This window comes from Loxodonta africana, chromosome 1 (assembly GCF_030014295.1).
Source record: "Loxodonta africana isolate mLoxAfr1 chromosome 1, mLoxAfr1.hap2, whole genome shotgun sequence".
Lineage (NCBI taxonomy): Eukaryota > Metazoa > Chordata > Mammalia > Proboscidea > Elephantidae > Loxodonta > Loxodonta africana.
The window spans coordinates 110,447,262-110,469,427 of record NC_087342.1 but is presented as its reverse complement, the minus strand read 5'-3'; the positions used below and the strand labels follow the sequence as shown (position 1 = coordinate 110,469,427).

The following is a 22,166-nucleotide window of genomic DNA, read 5'->3' as shown; positions in this document are numbered from 1 at the left end:
CTGCCAGTGAGTGGTGCCCCAGGACTGGAACTCAGGCATCCATTCAGCCTTAGATCCTGAGCTGGTAACCAGTATGCCACACCGCTTCCCACTCCTGCCCTCTCATCCTTTAGAGAAGGAACGGTGGGCTTGTTGCCAGACAGTTGAAACCCACACCATAACAAATACACCACTGCAACATATTTCTCCTTCTCTCCCTTTCTGTGTCCCCACAATGGGGAATAGGAGTTGGCGGGGAGATTTATTTAGAAGATTTATATAAAAAGAAGCAGCCAAGACTCAGATAAATGGAGTTGGTAACTAGTCCTGGTGGTAGTGTGGTAGGGTAAAAGAAGAGGGCTAAGGAGTCAGAATGACCCAAAACCAAACCAAACCAAACCCACTGCTGTTGAGTTGATTCCGAATGACCCAGGTTTTAAATATCAGCCCTAACTGTACCTGTGCCAAGCTGCTAAACCTCTCCTCAATTCTTTTATATGTAACGTGGACATACACGCCTATCTCATGAAGTTGTTAATGAAGTCTGAATGAGATAAAACGTCTCGCTTGGCTCTCCTTTCTTTCTCTCCCAGCAGAAGACTAGCAGAGGATGAGCCATACTGAAGCATTCATGGAGTGCTAAGGTCAGGGCAGAGGGATAGTTGTATCTCATTTTCAACCCAAGTAGAAATCCATTAAGGGTCCATTTTAATGAGTCACATGGGCTGGGACAAATGATTCCATTGAGAACATCTGCACTAGCAACTTTGACCGTAAAACGTGTTAAAGTTTGATTGACCCGTACAAAGAGTGCTGGAAAAGAAAATGACAGTGTGGTATTAATCATTCCAGAGGGTAAACGGAAGGAACTTTGCCCAAGTGGTATGACGAGCACCCAGTGAGGTAATAAACGCAGCCTGGGGAAATGGGAGAAGCAAACCAGGCCCGGAACAGGTGAAAATGGAAACCTGCTTATTAGGAGACCCGGTAGTCAGGCAGCATTGCTAGGGAGGGAAGCGATGCAAAGGGAAGTAGATCGTGGGGCCTGGTTTTGTTCATCTGTACCATGAAGGTTTTGGATTCAAGGATCTCTATCATCATCTTCCATCCTTAAGCGATGCAAAAACTGAAACAAGAAGTTAAAAACAGCCTACAGCCAAACCTCTATCATATCTTTCTTTAACCTTATAAAAAGATTTCTTTCATATCTTAGGCTTAAAACTGAAAGACTGAATTCAAGTACAGACAGCTGGCTTGGTGGTTGAACCTTTTATTTACATAACTTTGATGTTTCAATCTGTATGTAAAGACTGTTCTCAGGGGAAACAATTCCACTTAAGAATTAGGACATAATTTGCTAGTTCACTTATTTGAAAAAGTTCAGACGCTGGCCTTGAACTGAGTTATATTTTAGGCCTTGAATTTCTGGTGATGTATGTATATGTATTTAACGTCTTCCACTCTATCCTCTATTCCAACGCACTGCTGAAACAAAGCAAAATACAATGCCATTCCACCGTACCTAGTTAGCAAGCAAAAACGCATCCTTTCTCATCTATGTGTTGACTGTAGATTTTACCCAGTAGCAGCCAGGTTCTCATTTCTAGATCCTTGTGAACCGCAACAAGCTAAAAAATGTTGCCTTTGTGAATTACGGTTCCTCCTTTAAATTGGTCAGCTGTGGAAGAATTGGTCTTTATTGGGTTTGTAAAGGAAATTTATCTCCCAGATTCGCCACTCTGCAGCCCTCTTTCTCTTTCTAGAGATGTGAGCCAATCACGGAAGTGGATTTGCAGCTGAACACATTTCTTGCGTAAATATTTCCCAGAGGTTGCAGTGGTTAGTTGACAGGTGTTTAGCAATTGGAAGCAATGCTGTGAATATATTTGAATAGTATCAGCATACTTTTCAATCAGGTTTCAGAAATGACAAGAAAACATTTGAGTTATTAACACCACTGTATGGAGTGTTCACAAATGGTGAATAAATGAAGTGTGTTAGGAATTCGGTAATAAATTAATACTTATCCAGTTCTGTTTTGTCTAAAGCGAGGTTATGGGTGTTTGCTACCGACATAGGCAAGATCAGGAGGTGATTTGGGATGCAACAATGACATACACGTGTGACTACTTTTTAAAAAAAAAAAAAAAAAAAGCCTTATAAAAAGGTGGAGACCCTGGTGGTGTAGTAGTTAAGAGCTACGGCTGCTAACTGAAAGGCCAGCAGTTTGAATCCGCCAGGCGCTCCTTGGAAACTCTGTGGGGCAGTTCTACTCTGTCCCGTAGGGTCGCTCTGAGTCGGAATTGACTCGACGGCAGTGGTTTTGGTTATAAAAAGGTTTCTCCTACCAATAATAGTTTTCTTTGTCTGTTTTTCTGTTACAAAGTGTTAACATTGTGTGTGCTGAATGCCAGATCCTGGTCTAAGTATTTTACAAATATTAACCTATTTAATTTTCATAACCCTATTTTTTATGAGGTAGGCCACTATCATCTCCATTTTACAGGTGGGGAAACTGAGGCATAGAGCAGTTAAGTAGCTTGCTCAAGGTTACAGAGCTAGAAGGTATCACAACCAGGTTTTGAACTTAAGCAGTAGTTTGACTCTTGAAACTGCTTCTTGATTTTTAGAATCTGGATTTCCCATCAATTAACTGGTTATAGACATTTCTAGGTTTCTGTAGTTGATTTTTTTTTTTTTAGACCACACTGAATGGAGAAGAATTTATTTCCTTTAGCAAAGCCCACCTTGTTCTGACATAAAGCAACCACGAAGTTGTCATTAACAATGGAGTTTGCCTCTATAGGAGCCACTCCCGATTTCCCTTTAAGTTATTTACTTTTTCGTGGATTGCTTGAAATGGAACAATTCTAAAGCCAGACACTTAATAACTGAAGGCTCTGAGGGTCTGTTTTAAAAAATAAAAGCTATTTCACAAGGTGATGGAGTCCTGCCGCTCTGATCTCACGTCAGTTTAACCTGGTGGTTTGTTCAGCACAAGGCAACATCAACAGCAGCCAAAAGAAAACCCTCTTTTGCCAGGTAGACTCCTTAACTGAAAATTCCAGACAACAGCCATCCCCTCTGTCAGCCCAAATTTCCTCTGGGAAGTAGACTTGAAGTGTAAACACGAGAGAGCCAGACTGAAAGGAGCAGACTATTCCGTGTAAGAGGCTGTGTCCCAGCATTCCACACCCAGGGCTGCCCTCTGCCCCACTGTCATTTTACGGGAGCAAGAACCGGCTGTCCCTCCCCTCTCCAGCCCGCCCCACTGCCTTTTCCACCTTTGCTTCCAGTAACACTGTTTCTAGCAGACAGTACCATTCTGTTTAACCGCATAGAATGTTTGAGGGCCATGAAGCGCACTGAGCTGTTAAGAAAAGCGTCTTATCGCCATAGCCTTAAAAGCATTATCTCACGCACAGTGGTGAGGGAGATGTGGCCTTTGCCTCCAAAGGGTAAAAGTGAGGCAGAGGGTATCCACTTGGAGGCTGCTGTCCTCCCGAGACTCACTCACTGGTGATTCTTCCTCTAGGATTTAGGATTTTTTTTTTTTTTAACATACAGTATATTTTATTCTTTAATTCATCCTGTTAACAGCTTTTGAATTTAAGCCATTTGGGATATTGAAAGACGTTCAAATCAGCATCTCCCCCCACCCTTCTTAGGGCTAAAATAGGAATGGAAAAAATAATTTTTTTAAAATAAGTGTCCTTGAATCAACATGGCCCAGCATTATGTAAGCAGATTTTACAGAAATTGAGGAGTTTCTAGAATATTGTTGATTGTTCTGCACGAGAAATTGGTAGCTAGCATTGCAGGATATGTTTGGAATTGGGCAAAGTAGGTTTTTGGTGATATGTCAAACTTTGAAAAAAAGATGAGTAGAAGTTTATAAATTTAAAACACAATACCTTTTACCATATTCCGGTGGCTGCCAACCAAAAGGTCAGTGGTTTGGACCCACATAGTGGCTCCATGGGAGAAAAGACCTGGCAATCTGCTCCTGTAAAGATTTCAGCCTAGGAAACCATATGGGGCAATTCTCTTCTATGCTGTAGGGTTGCTATGAGTCAAATTCGAGGCAGTGACACACAACAGTAAGAAGACATCATTGATCTTTTTTTTTATTGTTGTTTAAGTGGAAGTTTACAAATCAAGTCAGTCTCTCATACAAAAACATTTATATACCTTGCTATGTACTCCTAGATGCTCTCGCCCTAATGAGACTGCACACTCCTCTCTGCCCTGTATTCCCTGTGTCCATTCAGCCAGCTTCTTTCCCCTTCTCCTTTTTCATCTTGCCTCCAGACAGGAGCTGCTCACATAGCCTCATGTGTCTACTTGAGCCAAAAAACTCACTTCTCACCAGTATCATTTTCTTTTTATAGTCCAGTACAATCCCTTCTGAAAAGCTGGCTTTGGGAATGGTTCCAGTCTTGGGCTAACAGAAGGTCTGAGGACCATGACCTCCGGGGTCCTTCTAGTCTCAGTCAGACCATTATGTCTGGTCTTTTTACAAGAATTGGAGGTCTGCATCCCACTGTTCTCCTCCTCCGTCAGGGATTCTCTGTTGTGTTCCCACTCAGGGCAGTAATCAGTTCTAGCCAGGTACTGTCTAGTTCTTCTGGTCTCAGGCTGTTGTAGTCTCTGGTTTATCTGGCCCTTTCTGTCTTTTGGACTCATAATTACCTTGAGTCTTTGGTGTTCTTCATTCTCCTTGTTCCGGGTGGGTTGAGACCAATTAATGCATCTTAGATGGCCGCTTGCTAGTGTTTAAGACCCCAGATGCCACTCACCAAAGTGGGACGCAGAATGTTTTCTTAATATATTTTATTATGCCACTTGACCTAGATGTCCACTGTAATCAATCTCTGAAATGGCATTGATTAAACAAGAATTCAACGATCTTAGAATTGGGGAGATCTGGCAATATTTTAACCACAATCAAGCTTCTTTTCCATTTAGTCCAAAAACATGGTTCTGACTCCATTGTTCAGTTCTTGGTTTTCCTCTTCTTAGCTGTTGGCAGCATTTGGGATGCTTAATTCCTTTCTCTTTGAAACATATTCTTCCCTTGATGTCCAGGACACCACACTCTCTCAGTTCTCCTCCCACTTCTCGGACTGGTCCTTCTGTCACTATGGCTGGCTCCTCTTCATCTCCTTGACCTCCAACCAATGGAGAACCCCAGGGCAGCTCAGTCCTTGTACCTCTTCTCTACCTCCATTTTGTCCCTCCCTTGATGGCCTCATCCAGTCTCATGGGTTTAAATACCATCTATCTGTTTTTTATCTGTTAGCAATTGCCAAGTGCATGTCCAGTCTGGATTTTGTCCCTGAACTCAAGAAGCAGATATCCTCCCACCTGCTTGATGAATTTGCAGACATCTCACACTTAAGATGTCCAAAACTAAATCCCAAATCATACCTTCACATCAATTGCTCATCACAGAAAGTGGATCTTCCAGTCTTCCAGTTGCCCAGGTCAAAAATTTTGGAGTCATTCTTTACTCCTTTTCTTCTTTCTTGTCCCATATTTAATACATTAGCAAATCTCATCCACTCTTGTCTTCAAAATATATGCAGAAGCCAGTCACTTCTATCACCTCCACTATCACTGCTCTGGCCCAAACCATCCTCACCTCTCTCCTGGATTACTGCTGGGGCCTCTAACTGGTTGCCTTGTTTCTGCCTATGCTCCTCTTTCCTGACACTACAGCCAGCGAGCCCCTGTTCAAATACAAGTCAGATCATGTCATTCCTCTGTTCAAAGTCTCCAGCGACTTATCACTGCATAGAGACTGGCCTGCAAGGCCCTGTGTGATCTGTACTTCCTGCCCCCACTTATCCGTTTGCTTCTTACTCCTCTTCCCCTTGCTCATCTGCTCCTTTAATTCTCCCTGTTCCTCCTCGTACATGCTGACGTGTTCCTGCCCTTGCACCTGCTGTTTCACCTGCCTGTAACTCCCTTCCCCAGATATCTATCTACACGACTTGCTCCTTTAGGTTGTGACTCAAAAGTTACCTCAGCGAGGCTTTGTCATGGGGTTAAAACCCAAAAAACCCATAGCCATCAAGTCAATTCTGACTTATAACGACACTATAGGACAGAGTAGAACTGCCCTGTAGGGTTTCCAAGAAACAGCTGGTGGATTCAAACTGTGGATGGGTTAAGTGATGGCGCCCCTCCTGACATGTACCAGTGAGGTTCCGAGAAGCACAGGAAGCGAAGAGTCTGGTCCTTGGTTTCACTTGTCAGAACCTAATATCCTGCCACAAAACCTTCTGCTTTTGTAGAACTGTTCCCACCTTTAGATACATTGCCTTAGTTACTCTTGTCCTTGCTGGGGAATGGAGGGGGCAGGGGAAGGTCAATCAATGTGTACTGAGGTGCTGTGCTAAAACCAAAAAAAAACACCAAACCCATTGCCATCAAGTCAATTCCAACTCATAGTGACCCGATAGGACAGAGTAGAACTGGCCCATAGGGTTTCCAAGGAGCGGTGGATTTGAACTGCTGACTTTTTGGTTAGCAGCCGAGTTCTTAACGACTGCGCCACCAGGGCTCCTCTCACCAGGTAGAGGGGCCCATATATAAAATCATAGCCCCCACCCCCCAAACACTATACCCCCTCCTTTTCCTGCTTTACATTTCCCTCAGCACCATCATCACTGAAACACTATATTTTATAATTTATCTTGTTTATTCCTTCCCCACCCCGACTCTACCCCATCCCCTATAGAACATAAGGTTCTTGAAGGTAAGGATTTTTGTTTGGCTTTGTTTTCATTGCTGTATCCCCAGTGCCTAGAATGGAGTCTGGCACAAAGTAGGTGCTCAATAATTTTTAAAAAATGAGTGAATTAACAGTTTCAAAAGTTTGTGACAGCATCAAACAAAGGATGAGACAAGGAGGAAGAACTTTTTGTTTTTGATCCCCCCCGCTTCCCGCCGTGGAATGAAATAAAAGGCCATTGGTTTTTCCTCACAGAATCATGGTATCTATTTCACCCATCTGGAAAATTATATACTGTTTTGATACAGTTTGTCAGTGTAAAACATTCTGTCCATTAACTTTAAGATATCTTTGCAGCCGCTTTTTAGTACCTTCTGAGACTCATCTGAGCTACAGTTATTGTCCATTCAGCCTTCAACAAGATAGTGATTAGTTCTGCTTCAGAAATCCTTACTTGGTTCTCAAATCAAATCTGAACATTTCCTCCAACTTTTACACCTAAAGTAAAGAAGAAATATTTTTAACTCTGGGCACATCAAGTTCCCAGTGCTGATAAAACAGTTTTCTGTGTAATGCACTGGGAGTTACCCCTGTCAATATGTCATTTTTTAACCATCCTACAAAGATTGGGAGACCTGGGTGGTGCAAATAGTTAAACTGCTCCACCGTAATCGAAATATCAGAGGTTTAAGTCTCCAAAGAGGCACCTCAGAAGAAAGGCCTGCATCTACTTCAGAAAAATCCACCATTGAAAACAGTATGGAGTATATAGTTCTACTCTTATACACATGGAGTCCCATGAGTTGGAAACTACTGGATGGCAAATTTTTTTTTTTTTTTTTTTTTACACATTAGACTGGTTACTACAAAGCATGTATACAGATGCGTCTGTCACTTTCAGGAGCACTTATGCTGTTATCAGGCCAACTAGGCTACAGCCTGGACAGTAGTATATTTCAGCAGAAGGGTTCTGCTGCAATGAGAGAGTCCAGGAGGCCGTTCTCCTCATGAGCTCTGGCCTCTAGGTGGAAGCTCTGGGTCGCCCTCAGTTGGGAAGAGGGCACCAGCAGACAGAGAGGCTGTTGCGGAAGAACTGGACCCCAGCTTCCAACCATTGATGAACAAACCTGTGGACCTTCCTTCTCATTTTCGTAGAGACTGGAGATCTGGCCGGTCACACGGCACGAGTATGTGGTTGTTGTGTGACCTTCAGGTTCTATATGGCTTAAGTTACAGAGGCTACTGCTACGATAGATAGTTGGGGGATGTGGGCAAAAGGAAAGGGATAACAAAAATGGCTCTCCTTGGCTATTAGTCAGAAGTTGGCTATTAACCCTTAGGTGCCTCAGAAGAAAGACTTGGCAATCTACTTCTGAAGAATCAGCCATTGAAAACCCTATGGAGCACAGTTCTATTCTGGCACATGTGGGGTCACCATGAGTTGGAATCAACTTGATGGCAACTGGCCATGCATTCATTTGTTCATTCAATGATTTTTATTGTATTCTTGTTGCTCTGGTAGGTGCTGGGGATAACAGTAATCAAAACAGATGTGGGGCTGGAACAGAAAGTAGTCAAAAAAGGCATCCCTGAGGACATGACCATTATACAGGGAAGAACATCAATTCCAGGAATACTAAAACTAGGCTTTTATTCAGGTCGTTGAGCCAGGCCCCTCCACTCCCCTGCTGTGTACATACATTGTATGTGTTGTGTCCATCTTTGCCCCTGTATCTGCAGTGTGCATGTGTGAGGTCATAGCCCGTGTCTGTGAAGAGCATGTCTTTTAGGGGGGTTGGGTAGCAGGAGGAGGGTAGTTGTCTTGAGCTCACGTCTCCTGTTTTCCACATGTACCTCTCAGGAGTCTGCTGTGTGTGTTGAAAAACTAGCACAGGGATGACTGTGGAGTCAACTATCCTGGGAGGAGGTTGTGGACTAATTGCTTCCTTGGGAGTTTTCTCACTTATTTAACCCTCTACCTTTCATTGTAGAAGAATAATGAGAACTGACATCGCATTTAACAAGTATGTGAGGTGCAATGGGAATGTTTGGAACTTTTTAAATGATGAGAATTTGGTACTGAGTTTATAAAAAATTAGGTTTATAAATATATTTATCTATTTAATATAGTAGAGGATGGTGGTTCAATGGTAGAATACTCGCCTTCCCTGTGGGAGACCCGAGTTCAATGCCCACCCGATGAACCTCACATGCAGCCATCAGTTTTCTGTCAGTGGAGGCTCGCGTGTTGCTATGATGCTGAACAGGTTTCAGCAGAGCTTTCAGACTAAGATGGACTAGGGAGACGTGCCTGGTGACCACTTCCAAAAAGCAACCAATGAAAACGCTGTGAATCAACAGTCTGACTCTTGGGGGTGGTGCACAACCGAGCAGCATTCCGTTGCACATGGGGATGCCTTGAGTCAAGGACTGACTCAGTGGCAGCTAAGAACAACGTTAGATGCATCCGCTCGGCGCCAAGCCCAGTCTGTATAGCGTGAAACCCAGAGCGCCACCTGTGTAGTTACAAATGGCCTCTGTTTCCTCCCATTCCATCGTCACCATCCTGCATACCTGGAGACCTCTTCCAGGGAAGGCTTTAATATGCGTTCTTAATAATGGTACTCATTTCAGATCTTTCTCTCCTAAAGGAAAAGAGCTTTCATACTTTCCTGATTAGAAAGGTCAGTTCAGGTTTTTATAAGAGCAGCAGAACACTTTTTTCTGAAAACGGAAGTTGACACTGGGCTTTAAAAAATGAGCTTCAAATTCTAGTTGTCATCTGGATAATGTCGAATTCAGGGTTTTATAAAAAAAAAAAAATTTTTTTTGTTTTATAGTGCACTGGAAATGCCACTTCTTCCATAATAGCTCAGTGTGTACCCTCATGCCTCTGTTCCTGAGCTCTCTTGCCATGGATCAGGGCAGCGCGTGCTCACGCGGAGGGCCACACCACATACTGTTGTGATATCCTGCGTTACGGCAAAGGCAGGAGCAACAGTTGGCTTCTTTCCACATTTGCCTTCTGTGGATGGGTTCAGTGGTGGCGCCCCTCCTGACATGTACTGGTGAGGTTCCGAGAAGCACAGGAAGTGAGGAGTCTGGTGCTTGGCTTCATTGGTCAGAACCTGTCATCCTGGTGCAAAACCTTCTGCTTTAGCAGAACCCCTCCCACCTTTAGGTGCATTGCCCTAGGGACTTCTGTCCATGGAGAAATGGAGGGGGCAGGGGAAGGACAATTGGTGTATACTAAGGTACTGTGCTAAAACCAAAAAACACCAAACCCATTGCCAAGTCAATTTTGACTCATAGTGACCCTATAGGACAGAGGAGGTCTGGCCCATAGAGTTTCCAAGGAGCGGCTGGTAGATTTGAACTTCCAACGTTTTGGTTAGCAGCTGATCTCTTAAGCACTGTGCTACCAGGGCTCCCAAGGTGCTGTGCTAGACCTTTTTAATTCTTGATCCTGTAAGTCTTGCTTTTTTTTTTTTTTAATTGTAGTAAATATATAGGTAACAAAACATTTTGCATTTCAACAGTCTTTACATACACAGCTTAGTAACATTAATGACATACATCATGTTGTTCAAACATCACTATTAACCTTTCCCAAATTTTTCCACCACTGTTAACAGAAGTTCAGCTTCCCCAAAGCATTGTTTTCCTTTTCTTCTCCCTCACCCACCTCTGCCAACCACTAATCAACCTTGATCTCTATATACTTGCATAGCCTAGATATTTCATATAAATGGGATCATACAATATTTTCCTTTTGTGACTGGCTTATTTCACTCAGCATAATGTTTTCAAGATTTATGGCTGTCGTAGCGTGTATCAGGACTTCATTTCTCTTCCATAAATCTTCTTAACCATTTTATGAGACAAAAGGTAGTATTTTCACTTTCCTGATGTGGACACTGACAATCTTAAGGAGTTGTCCTTTGTCCAAGGTCTGTCTTACAGCTAAGAAGTCACAGAGCCGGAGTTTGAAACCATATAGTGTGACTGCAAATTTCACGATCTTTCCACTAATTGCATCTTACAATTCACATGTTTCCCTGGGGCCAGGGGCACCTTATCAGACACAGCTTCTGGCAAGTATGGCCTCTGGTTTATCGGTCTTGGCTCCTTCAGTGACTTCTTGAGAAACTTTGGCCACTCCCCAGAGCTCCAGATGCCACAGGAAAAAGCAACATTCACCTCCACATCCCTGTCTATTAGCCCTTCAGTAGGCTGAGGGTTATGTTGCTTTTCAGCCTAAGAAAAAAGAGACTTGGCACCATGTTCAGCTAAAACATTCAGACCAGTTCAATATATAGTGACTGTCTCCAGTCTTGAGGAAGACTCTCAGAACTCCGGTGGGACAGATGACCAGGGCACCCTGCCAAGGAGAGGGTAGGTCTCCATTTCGCTTATTGTCATCTCCTACTGAGGTTAACAATTGAGGTGGGAACTTAAGATTTTTTTTAATGTGGCAAAAACATATATAACAAAACTTTTTTACAGGTACAGTTCAGTGCCATTATGTTCATTATGTTATTCACCCATCATTAAATTGTCATTTGAGTGTGTGTGTGTGTTTTCTAATTATAGTAATTTTGATAGTAAGCTGTGGTCTCTTTAAATTGCACTGATTGCACGGGGTGGGAAACAGCAGCCTGTGGGCCAAATCCTGCCCTCCACTTGTTTTTTGTAAATAAAGTTTTATTAGTACACAGCCACACTTATTTGTACAGCTTATGGCTGTTTTCATGCTACGACAGAGTTGAGTAGTTGCAAAGCCTAGAATATTTACTGTTTGTCCCTTTATACAAAAAGTTTGTTTACCCCTACTCTAGTGAAATTTTTAGGGTACCATAGTTTTGAAGAAAAGGAGTAAACCTGGTGGCCCCAGAAAAACCATCCCAGCATTTGCTTGGTCAGTAGTGACAAGCCAGGAAGAAGCACACACAACATGGCCAGCCTGTAGTGCATTCATATCTAGATTAGATGGCCATGCCAAGGAGCGTAATTCCAGTGATTAGTAATGCCCGCTACTATACCACATTCCCTATTAACTACAATAGAGGTTCCAGTTTCTGGCTAGGTGACTTTGAACTGGCCAATAACCTCTCTACATCAGATTCCTCGCCAGTAAAACCTAAACCCATAACCCATTGTTGTCAAGTCAATTTTGACAGATTAGAACTGTCCTATAGGGTTGCCAAGGCTGTAGTCTTTACGGAAGCAGACTTCCACATCTTTCTCTTCGGAAATGGCTGGTTCAAGGCTGGTTCAAGCCACCAGCCTTCCAATTAGCAGTCAATGGCTTAACCACTGCGCTACCAGATCTCCTTCTAAAACGTAAACACTTTTTACAAATTGTATAAAAAAAAAATTTTTTTTTTATATCTATACGCTTTTTTTTTTTATACGCACGCAGTGGATCTTCATTTGTCGATTCTGTATTTGCAAATTCACCTACTTGCTAGAATTCATTTTTAGCCCCCAAATCAATACTTGCAAGACTTTTGTGGTCACTTGCAGACATTTGTAGAACCACAAAAAATTGGAGTCCCTCAACATGCATGCTTTCAGCTGAGGCAGCAAGGCTCTGCCTTCTTGTTTCAGTTCTCATACTGTAAACAAGTGCTGTTTTAGCAGTTTACTTAGTGCCATACTTTTAGCATCTTTGTGCTTTTTGTTGGTGATTCTGCTATTTAAAATGGCCTCCAAGTATAGTGCTGGAGTGCTATCTAAGCACTAGACTGTGATGTGCCTTAGAGAAAAAACACATGTGTTAGATAAGCTTCATTTAGGAATGAGTTATACTGCTGCTGGCCATGAGTTCAATGTTAACGAGTCAACAATATATGTTAAATAAGGTGTCTTTAAACAAAAACACACAGAAGTTCCTAGGAACCTAATCTGTATTTCCCCAAGAAGCAATGGTTCCATATTTACTAATTCTCTGTGATGATTTTACAGAATATAACTACTATGATTAATGAAAATCAGTTATATATCCATACATGTATCCTGCATAAAAGTATGTTATATATATTTAGACTATATATATACTGAGAATTCCTGGTGGCACAATGGTTAAGAGCTATGGCAGCTAACCAAAAAGGTCAGCAGTTTGAATCCCCTAGCCACTCCTTGGAAACCCTGTGGGGCAGGCAGTTCTACTCTGTCCTATAGGATTTCTATGCGTCAGAATCAACTTGATGGCTATGGGTTTGGTTTTTTGGTTTTATATATGTACTGTATACTGTATATGTGTGTGTGTGTGTATACGCACACACAAAGTTTAAAAAGGAATAAAATAATAAAAAGAAGACCCGTTTCTCCACTATCCAGCTTAGGACATAAAACCTTGCAAATACCTTTGAACTACCTTATGTGTACCTACCCATTCACATTCTACTCCCTCCTTTACAGGTAACTACCAGAATTTAGTTTAACTGTCCAGGTTTTCTTTATAATTGTATTACATGCATTTTCATCATCGTTGCTGAGTTTTGCCTAAAACCTTTCTAAGCAAAGAACGCTTTCAAAGTCCATCAAATTTTGTGTTTCATTGATATTGCTTCATTTTCCTGGGAATAAACTCATACTGTCTCCAGATTTCATAGGATTTTCTATCCTGCAAACGCTGCCTTGCATGTGGTAGCTGCTCAATAAATACTCTTTAAATATTCTGCAGGTTTTTCTTTTCTTTTTTGGTGGAGATGGTGAGGTGGAGACAGAGTACAGCAAACTCTAAAAGTCCAGGGACTTGGTAATGAACTGAGTTAGTTCAGACTGGTCTTTCCTTTCTCTCTCCACGTTTTGTGATGATGTACTAGGCTGAAAGCTTGGTATCCCCAGAGGGAGCCAACATCTGCACCATCTTTATATTCATCAACTCCAGAATGGGAGGGGGCAGGTGGCGAAGAACTTTACTGACCCAGGTCAGTTTACATGACTTGAGGCCATGTTTTCAAGGGTAGGGAAATCTAGTTGACTTAATGCACTGCATGAAACCTGAGTTGGCCTTAAATTTAGCTTTCAGTTAATTTTAATTAGAGGGAAATTTCATTGTATGCATTCCTTATGTGTTTTTTTTTATTCTGTGGCTTAAAAAAAAAGTGTAAATACTGGATTTTGGAAGAAGGATTTGTTGTTAAACTTAAGCCTTTTCAGCTCTGTAATTACTCTGTAAAGTCTCCGTATTTGCATCTGAAATACATGGAGTGTTAAGTTTTAATGCCCAATATATGGAACATTTATAATGATGGGGTACTTCTGAAAATATATCAACTCTATAGAAAATGTTAATCAGCTCATCCCCAGGGAGTGTAGTGAATATCTCCATTGTGCAAATGAGGAAATGAACATGACAGTTAGTGGTTTGCTCAAAGCCACAGTGTCATTGCCTTATGGAGATTTAAGCAGTGGTCCTATGTACAAGAAAATGCAGTCATGTTTTCATGTTAAGGCACTGTCAGCCTTGGTCAAATTGACCTAAATTAAGATTCAGGAACTAACAAGTCTTTTGGTATTTGGAAGAATCTACCATGCCAACCACAAAGAGCTGGCTTGTTCCTAAAAGTTACCTGTGGGGTTTTAAATAAGACACGGGTTTTTTGAGAAGTTTATTTGCTTGAAATCAAAAGCCCTGTATCTGGCTAAACATTGCTATGAAAACTGAAAAGCAGCTGGTTCAAATATACTTTACACTGCCAGGGAAAAATAGTGTAAGAAGTAGTGTCTCAATTTGTGGTATTCTACTTTTGCAGTTGACAAGAAAACAAGCTTACTTTTCAAAAACAATTTCATAGAATTGACTCAGAATCTGTATACAGTCTTCTCAATCATCTGCCTCAGTAGGATTCATGGCAGAGTAAAGATTTACATTGAAAAACCACAAAGCCTTCCGTTATCAAAGAAACTTAAGGAATTATTATTTTGCTGAGGCAGAAATTGGTAGCTTATTTTAATAAATACTTTCCACAACAGCTGATTGAGAGAAAAAAAAAAATTTTTTTTTTTCCTGGTTAATCTCCAGTTAAAAGAAAAATTCTGTTAACCGTAATGGTAACCTTTTCTTTATTCTCCTCTCTTCCTTTCTTCCCTAAACTTCACTTGGGGACTTGTCCCCATTTTTACTGATAATAAATGTTTTCAAGACATTGTTAAATACAGCAACTCCAGGATCAAGGCATGTGAGTATGGCCTCATTTAAAGAGATGGCATTGGTAACTCAGAGGACTCACCCACCTATTGTGGTAAAATGCCAGAGCCCTAACTGAGAGGCTTACATGTGCACCTTAGGTGTAAATTCTGGCAAAACCAAGGCATAATTGCAGAGAGAGGGTACTGTAAAGGGGGAAGGCCCCACAGAGGGTTGGTCCCAGGTACTGATCCTGAGTTTATGGATCCCAAAATTTAATTTCGGTATTTCACCCTAATTGGGGAACACAGACCGACACTGAGTTTACAAGCAACTGATAAGCCGGGATGACAAGATATTAAATTACTAGGGTAAATAGTTGGCAGAATAGCCAGTGTTGTGGTATTTCATCTCTCTTGGAAAGTGGTTACAAATCAGGGATTTAGAATTACCAATCTGGTGAGTTGTGTTCAACTGCCAACCCTTCATAAATATATTAATATAATACCTGGCAGTAGTAGCTATGGTTGTTATACAGGTAGTCCCCGATTTTCAACAAGGTTTTGTTCCAATGATTCCATTTTAAGTTGGTTCTGATGTAAGTTGAATACCTTTTTTTTTTTTTTTAGCTTTCATTAATTATTGCCTTTTATTATCAGTGTCTTTATAAATCCCATCTTTATTTGTCTTTGGGGATTGGAAAAGTACATATAAACTTAGATATATTATAATACATACATAAATACATAAAAAAATACACAACTTGTGAAAATTTACTCTGACGATGAAGAGTTGGATGATGTTGGCATTTTGTCAGTTGTGGTAATGAGTCCACTTGTGGAAGGTTCTGGATCATTTGGGTTATCCCTTGGAATGAGGTTAACATTTCTAGTCAGAAAATTAGTGAGAGTCATCTATATGGTCCTTTTTTCCCCTATCATATATTTTGCAGTAATATCTCACTGCTTCCCAAACCTGCCTATTGACTGCAAAACCTATCAGCATTTGGATCCATGTTATCAAGCAACTGAAGCCCCTGACTTAGTTTAGAAAACTGAGTCTATACGGCAGTATTTTGAACAGTAAATCGTAGAGTTGAACATCTGCAGGTGACCATCTGAGAATGATAACATCAACAAATTACTTGCTGCAACACTGTATGTAGTACACGTTACTAAAGATAATTTTGACTGCTGTCTATATTATAACCGTGCACATCAGTTTAGGAGACTGGATGAAGGAGATCAGAAAGTTGCTTATTGAGGGTAGAATTAGAGCAGTTAGATGTTTTTAAAGAATGTCTCCATCAGGCTAGAACCTCTGGGTGCGTTGTCAATCTGATGCCGTAAAGGACACCGGTCCAGAATCCGAGCACCCTTTTCTGAGACAGTGCTGGATAGAATCCTGAAATTTTAACCTGTGTCTTACCTCTTTCTGTATTGCAAGGAGTTCCTTTAATCTGGGAGCCTCTAATTTATTTAGCTGCAGTTGTATTTAGTATTAACAAAGGAACCGCTCTGGTTACCTCGTTCGGGTTTGGCTTTCCAAACATCTTTTAGGGGCAATTCTACTATAACGATGACTCCTTCTTCTGGTTCTCTGTTCACAAAGTGCAATTTGTATGCGAGTACCTTTTAATCCTCAGGATAGCACCAAGTGGATAAGGAAGGCAGTATATTCCTTTGCATACAGCAATGGGAAAGCTTACTTCTTCTAGCTCATTAAAGCCTTATATGAAGACTTTCTTTCACATACCCGTATTTGTTTTTTGTTTTATTTTGTCTCTGGTGTAGGTATTGACATCCTGAAGCTCGTAGCAGCCCAGGTGGGAAGCCAGTGGAAGGATATCTATCAGTTTCTGTGCAATGCGAGTGAGAGGGAGGTGGCTGCCTTCTCCAACGGGTACACAGCAGACCACGAGCGGGCCTACGCAGCTCTGCAGCACTGGACCATCCGGGGGCCAGAGGCCAGCCTTGCTCAGTTAATCAGTGCCCTGCGCCAACATCGGCGCAACGATGTTGTGGAGAAGATTCGTGGACTGATGGAAGATACCGCCCAGGTAATGTAGCCTCGGTCATATGTCATTCCTACAAACCTTTTCTTGTCCCTGTGCCTCATATTTTATCAGGTATGCATAACAAGGAAAATAACTGATATTAGGTGTTTAAAGTCACACACGCACATGCACACACATACCATGGCTTCTCTGACAGTAGTTCTGAATGGTTGTCCATTAGAGCCATCTAGGAAACTTAAAAAAAAAAAAAAAAATTCTGATCCTTGGCCCCACTGCAGCCCAGGTAAATCAGAATTTCTAGGGGAAGGACCTAGGAATCAGCATTTTTTTAAAAAAAGCTCCCCTGGTGATTCTAATGTACAAAGTTGAGAATCACTGTCATTGAGGTAGGTTCTAGCATTCGCATCTGCAGCCAGAGCTGCTCCTTGTTACCCATTGTGCACAACCCACTTCAAACAATACCAAGAAGGAGAACTTCTTTGTGGTTTTTTAATACCCTTCCCCCCTCCAGAGGAAGGCTTGGTGTTACCTCCTGGGGATGCAGGTGGGGTGCTGGCAGCAGTTGGTGACAGTATCGGCCCTCCTCCTTGGGCTTGTTCAGTCCTGTACATCAGATGGCAGCTGAGGGATTTGATTTCTCTACAGTCAGTGGCCGATGAGCCCTGGCTTTGGAGGCAGACGGTACTGGATTTGAGTCCTGGCTCTGACATGTAATAGCTGGGGGGCCAAGGGTAAGTTACTTAAACTCTCTCTGCCTCTGTTATCTCATTTGTAAACCTTCTTTATGAGGTTAATTAAGACTAGATCTAAAGTATACAAAGGCCTGATGCGTTGAAGATGTTCTGCAAATGGTAGTTATGATCACAGGGTAACTCATTTGCCTTAGCCTTTTCTTCACCATAATGTGCTTTCCTGAAACCCTGGGAATTAAGTACAAATTTAGGTATTGAATCATACTTCCCACAAATTTTGATTAAGGTTTCAGAATGTATTCCCAAAGAAAACAAAACGCTGCCTCCAAAACTTAATAAATGGCAGTGGTGGTTTAGTGGTAGAATTCTCACCTTCCATGCAGAAGACCTGGGCTCGATTTCCTGGCCAATGCGCCTCATGGGCAGCCACCATCCATCTGTCAGCGGAGGTTTGTGTGTTGCTATGATGCCAAACAGATTTCAGTGGAGCTTCCAGACTAAGATAGATTAGGAAGAAAGGTCTGGCACTCTACTTTCAAAAAGCAGCCAAGGAAAACTCTGTGGATCACAACGGTCCAATCTGCAACCAATCATGGGTATGACACAGGACTGGGCAGTGTCATTCATGTGTGCATAGGGTAACCAGGAGTCGGGGGGCAACTGGGCAGTAGCTAACAAGAAGACTTGATTAAACCCCACTTAAGATTGTTATTGTTCCACTGAAACAAACTACCTAAAAGTGGTGGGTAGAAATTTTTCCTCATAAACTCTAACTCACTATTGTTCTATACCAGAATTTGTATACCAAGGATTCATAGGGTCATTATGAGTCAGAACCAACTCCGTGGCACCTAACAGCAACAACAAAGGACTCAATTTCATATACTTTAAAAGTTCAAAAGCTTTTCTCTTCTTTGTATTGACAGTGTGGTGAAGTCAGCAATTGTTTGGACAAAAATTTATCGGGGCTAATTGACTCTGAATGTGGTCTTTAGAGCTCCTGGTATATTTTTAACTTCTTTGAAATTTGGATTCTCAGGAAAAAAATATTTACGATTAGACCAAGTGATAAAAATTCAAAGGCACACACCAGTATCTTGTGACTTTCTGAGAAACAATCTCAATAAATATGGTTCACAATGAAAAGTGGGCTTTAGCTGGATTTTGGGAATAGCAAGGTGGATGCTTACCCTCCTATTATATAAAACAGCTGCAGTTAGACTAAAGGGAGTCCAGAGGCAAAGCATTATTTTGCTTCCTTAGAGTGCTGGCTTTTAAGGAAGAACTGATAGGACAAGCAGCTGACTTGAAGAAAGATTTAGGTATTTGAGGGTAAGTCACTAGAGCCCCCTGGCGATGCCTGCACAAAAGGTTTTTTTAAAGGAGCGATTGATGAAGTTGGTCACATGGAATATTTATTATGTGGAAAAATGATGTATTGGAAAAGGAAGGATTAGTAGACTATGCTTTGTATTTCTCATTTAAAATGGCAAAGCAAATAAAAGCATAGGAAAATGACAAGGCATAAATGTTAATAGTAGAATTAGAAGTGATTTATTCTTTTTCTTGTTACATTATTTTTGATAATGAAAACCTATTACTTTTGTGTTAAAAAAATTTTTTTAATGACAAAGCTGGAAGGGTCCAAGAGAAAGGGTAAGTAAGGCTTTGTTTACCATGCTGCATTGAGAGAGAGAAGAGCAGACAGTGGCCTATATGGAAATCCTTTCTTCCTCGATAGGACTGAGTGAGGTTTGCTGTCTTGGGTCGTATTTGACAAAAACTTGTTTCACTTTTGTTTTTTGCAAACCCATCTCTTTTCTGCGTGTACACTCAATGGTCGCCTAGAATTTGATCCTAGTCTTTAGAGGGTGCTGTTTCTTTTGGGGAGTTGTGGTGGTGATAGGGGCATGACTACAACAGATGACAATTTTATCTTTCTCTGATGGTTCCATTGAGCTCCAGAAATGTTTATTGAGCTCTGCTTTATTCCAGCCACTGTCATAGGTTCTGGGAAAGGTAGACCCATAGAGACCTCATGTCATGGAGAGGGTGTCATGGCATAAAAACTACTAGGTCATTGAATAAGAAAACAAAGCATGTACTCCCCAGGTTCCAAACTCTTAGACCCTTTAATTCTTTCCTCCCTCTTGAAGATTCCAATAGTATTTTTTCAGAAAATACTATTTTTTAAGAAACAGAGGCATTTGGAGTATCTTACAGTTTTCTATTTGTTTCTAGTATAAGCCTACTGTTTATGACAAGGCTGAGAAGACAATATTAAGCTTCTTGTTCCATGATTTAATAATGAACATCACTGTCTACCAACATGCTGGACCTAGTTCTGATTCTAATTTAAATAGCCAAGGAGCACAGTTTCCTGGCAGCCAGTTCTTATTAGTTACGCAGTATGTAACTATTGGTCCATAACTTATCTCTGAGATCTGTCAAGTCAAAACAGGAGAGTCAGAAGGCAGGGGTATAATTGAGGCTATTCTTCCTATCTTATGATGGATTTGTACTCCTTTTGTACTGTGGTACTGCTGGGCATTTGGGACTTTGCCCCGAGAGTTAATGAATTCTTAATGTGTAAAAATGACCTTTTTTTTTTTAATGGTTATTATTATTTTTTTTTTCCTATACATGAGCCCGAGAGCACCTGTATTATGTTCCACTCAAGGGATTAGCCCCGGTGTGCCTTTTAGTAACCTCTGTCAAGAACAGCTAAACCATTATTAACCACGCTGGACTATCAGCCATCTTTTAATTAAACACATCCAGAGTCAGACTTTTTCTTTATCGCAGGTATGAGTGTATTTTTCAGCACTCTCTTCATTCAAGTTCAACATCTAAATTCAACCCAGCCTTTCAGGATCATATCCGTTTTTTGTTGTTGTTGTTGTTGTTGTTGTTGCAGGGTATGAGCACTGGAAGAAGCAGCAAAGCATGGGAATAATTTGTTAGGACTTTTCCAAAACCATTTAAAAAAACAAACAAAAGCTTCCCAATAGAGCATTCCAAGTTGTATATCTTTTTCCATTCTCTTATTTTCAGGTTTTCTATCTTTATTAAAGGAATACCTCTTGTAAATAGCATGTATTTACTTCTATTTCCTTATTCAGTCTGAGAGTTTTTGTCATTTAATTAGAGAATTCCAACCTGTTTACATTTTGAATGTAATGACTGATTATCTTAGTTATTTAGTGCTGCTATAACAGAATTACTGCAAGTGGATGGTTTTAACAAAACCAGTCTAGGAAGCTAAAAGTCTAAATTCAGGGTGCCAGCTCCAGGGGAAGGGCTTTCTTTGTCTGTGGGCTCTGGAGGAAGGTACATGTCATCAATCTTCCCCTGGTCAAGGAGCTTCTCAGCACAGGGACCCTGGGCCCAAAGGTTGTGCCATCCTCCTTGCTCTTGTTTATTGGTGGTATGAGGTCCCCCTGTCTCTCTGCTCGCTTCTCTCTTTTATATCTCAAAAGAGATTGTATCAAGACACAACCCAATCTTGTAGATTGAGTCCTGCCTCATTAACACAACTGCTGCTAATCCCATGTCATCAACGTCTTAGAGATAGGATTTACAACACATAGGAAAATCACATCAAATGACAAAATGGTGGATAATCACACAATATTGGGAATCAGAGCCTAGCCACATATTTTTGGAGGACACAGTTCAATCCGTGACACTGATATACAAAAAAAAAAAAATTGTCACCAAGTTGATTCGGACTTACAGCAACCCTATAGGACAGAGTAGAACTGCCCCATAGGGTTTCCAAGGAACAGCTGGTGAATTCCAGCTGCCAACCTTTTGGTTAGCAGCCGAGCTCTTAACCACTTCGCTGCCAGGGCTCCTCAATACTGATGACTTGGGTTTAAATCTACCATCTTATTATTTGTTTTATATTTGTTCTACCCTCTTTTTTTTTCTTTCCTTTCTTGCCTTTGATTAATCAAGTACTTTTTTTTTTAATTCCATGCCCCTCCTCTATCAGCTTGTTAGTTGCACATTTACTTTGCTTTTAATGGTTACCCTAGAGATTACAACATGCATACTGGAATTATAAGCGATTTTATAAATGTGTATTTTTTTTTTTTTACCATTTTCTAGACAATACATTGGCCTTACCCAGAACCAAGACATTAATTCTATTTATTTTTCTCTTGTATTTTATTGTCATGAATTTTGGCTATACACATTTCCTGACCTCCGTAACACATAATTATAGTTTTATACAGTCAGGATTGCTTAGATTTACCTACATATTGATCTTTCCTGTTGCTCTTCTGTTCCTGCTTCCTTCCTGGAGCCTCAGCTTCTACCAGAGATCATTTTTCTTTTGCCTACAGAATACTTTTCAGTGTAGGTTTCCAGCAATAATCTCTGTTTTCCTTTTTCTTGAAACACTAAATGAATGAATGGGATCATTTCACTTTTGCTCTTGAAGGATAGCTAGAAATGGAATTTTTGGTGGACAGTTATTTTTTTTTTCAGTGCTTTTATGGTCTCATGTCCTTGCCTTCTAGCTGCCTTCATTTCTGTTTTGAAGTCAGCTTATTGTTGTTCCTTTAAGGGTAATGTGTCTCCTTTCTTTTGACT

At 41.0% G+C, this 22,166-nt stretch overlaps 1 protein-coding gene across 1 annotated transcript in view; it reads left to right on the top strand.

The window, feature by feature from the left end:
- Window positions 1-22,166, top strand: part of TNFRSF21 (TNF receptor superfamily member 21) — an 83,795-nt gene that overhangs the window by 39,978 nt on the left and 21,651 nt on the right. The window contains exon 4 of the mRNA XM_003404449.4: window positions 16,649-16,914. Coding sequence (XP_003404497.2) covers window positions 16,649-16,914 — 266 coding nt within the window. The remainder of the gene's footprint in view (window positions 1-16,648; window positions 16,915-22,166) is intronic.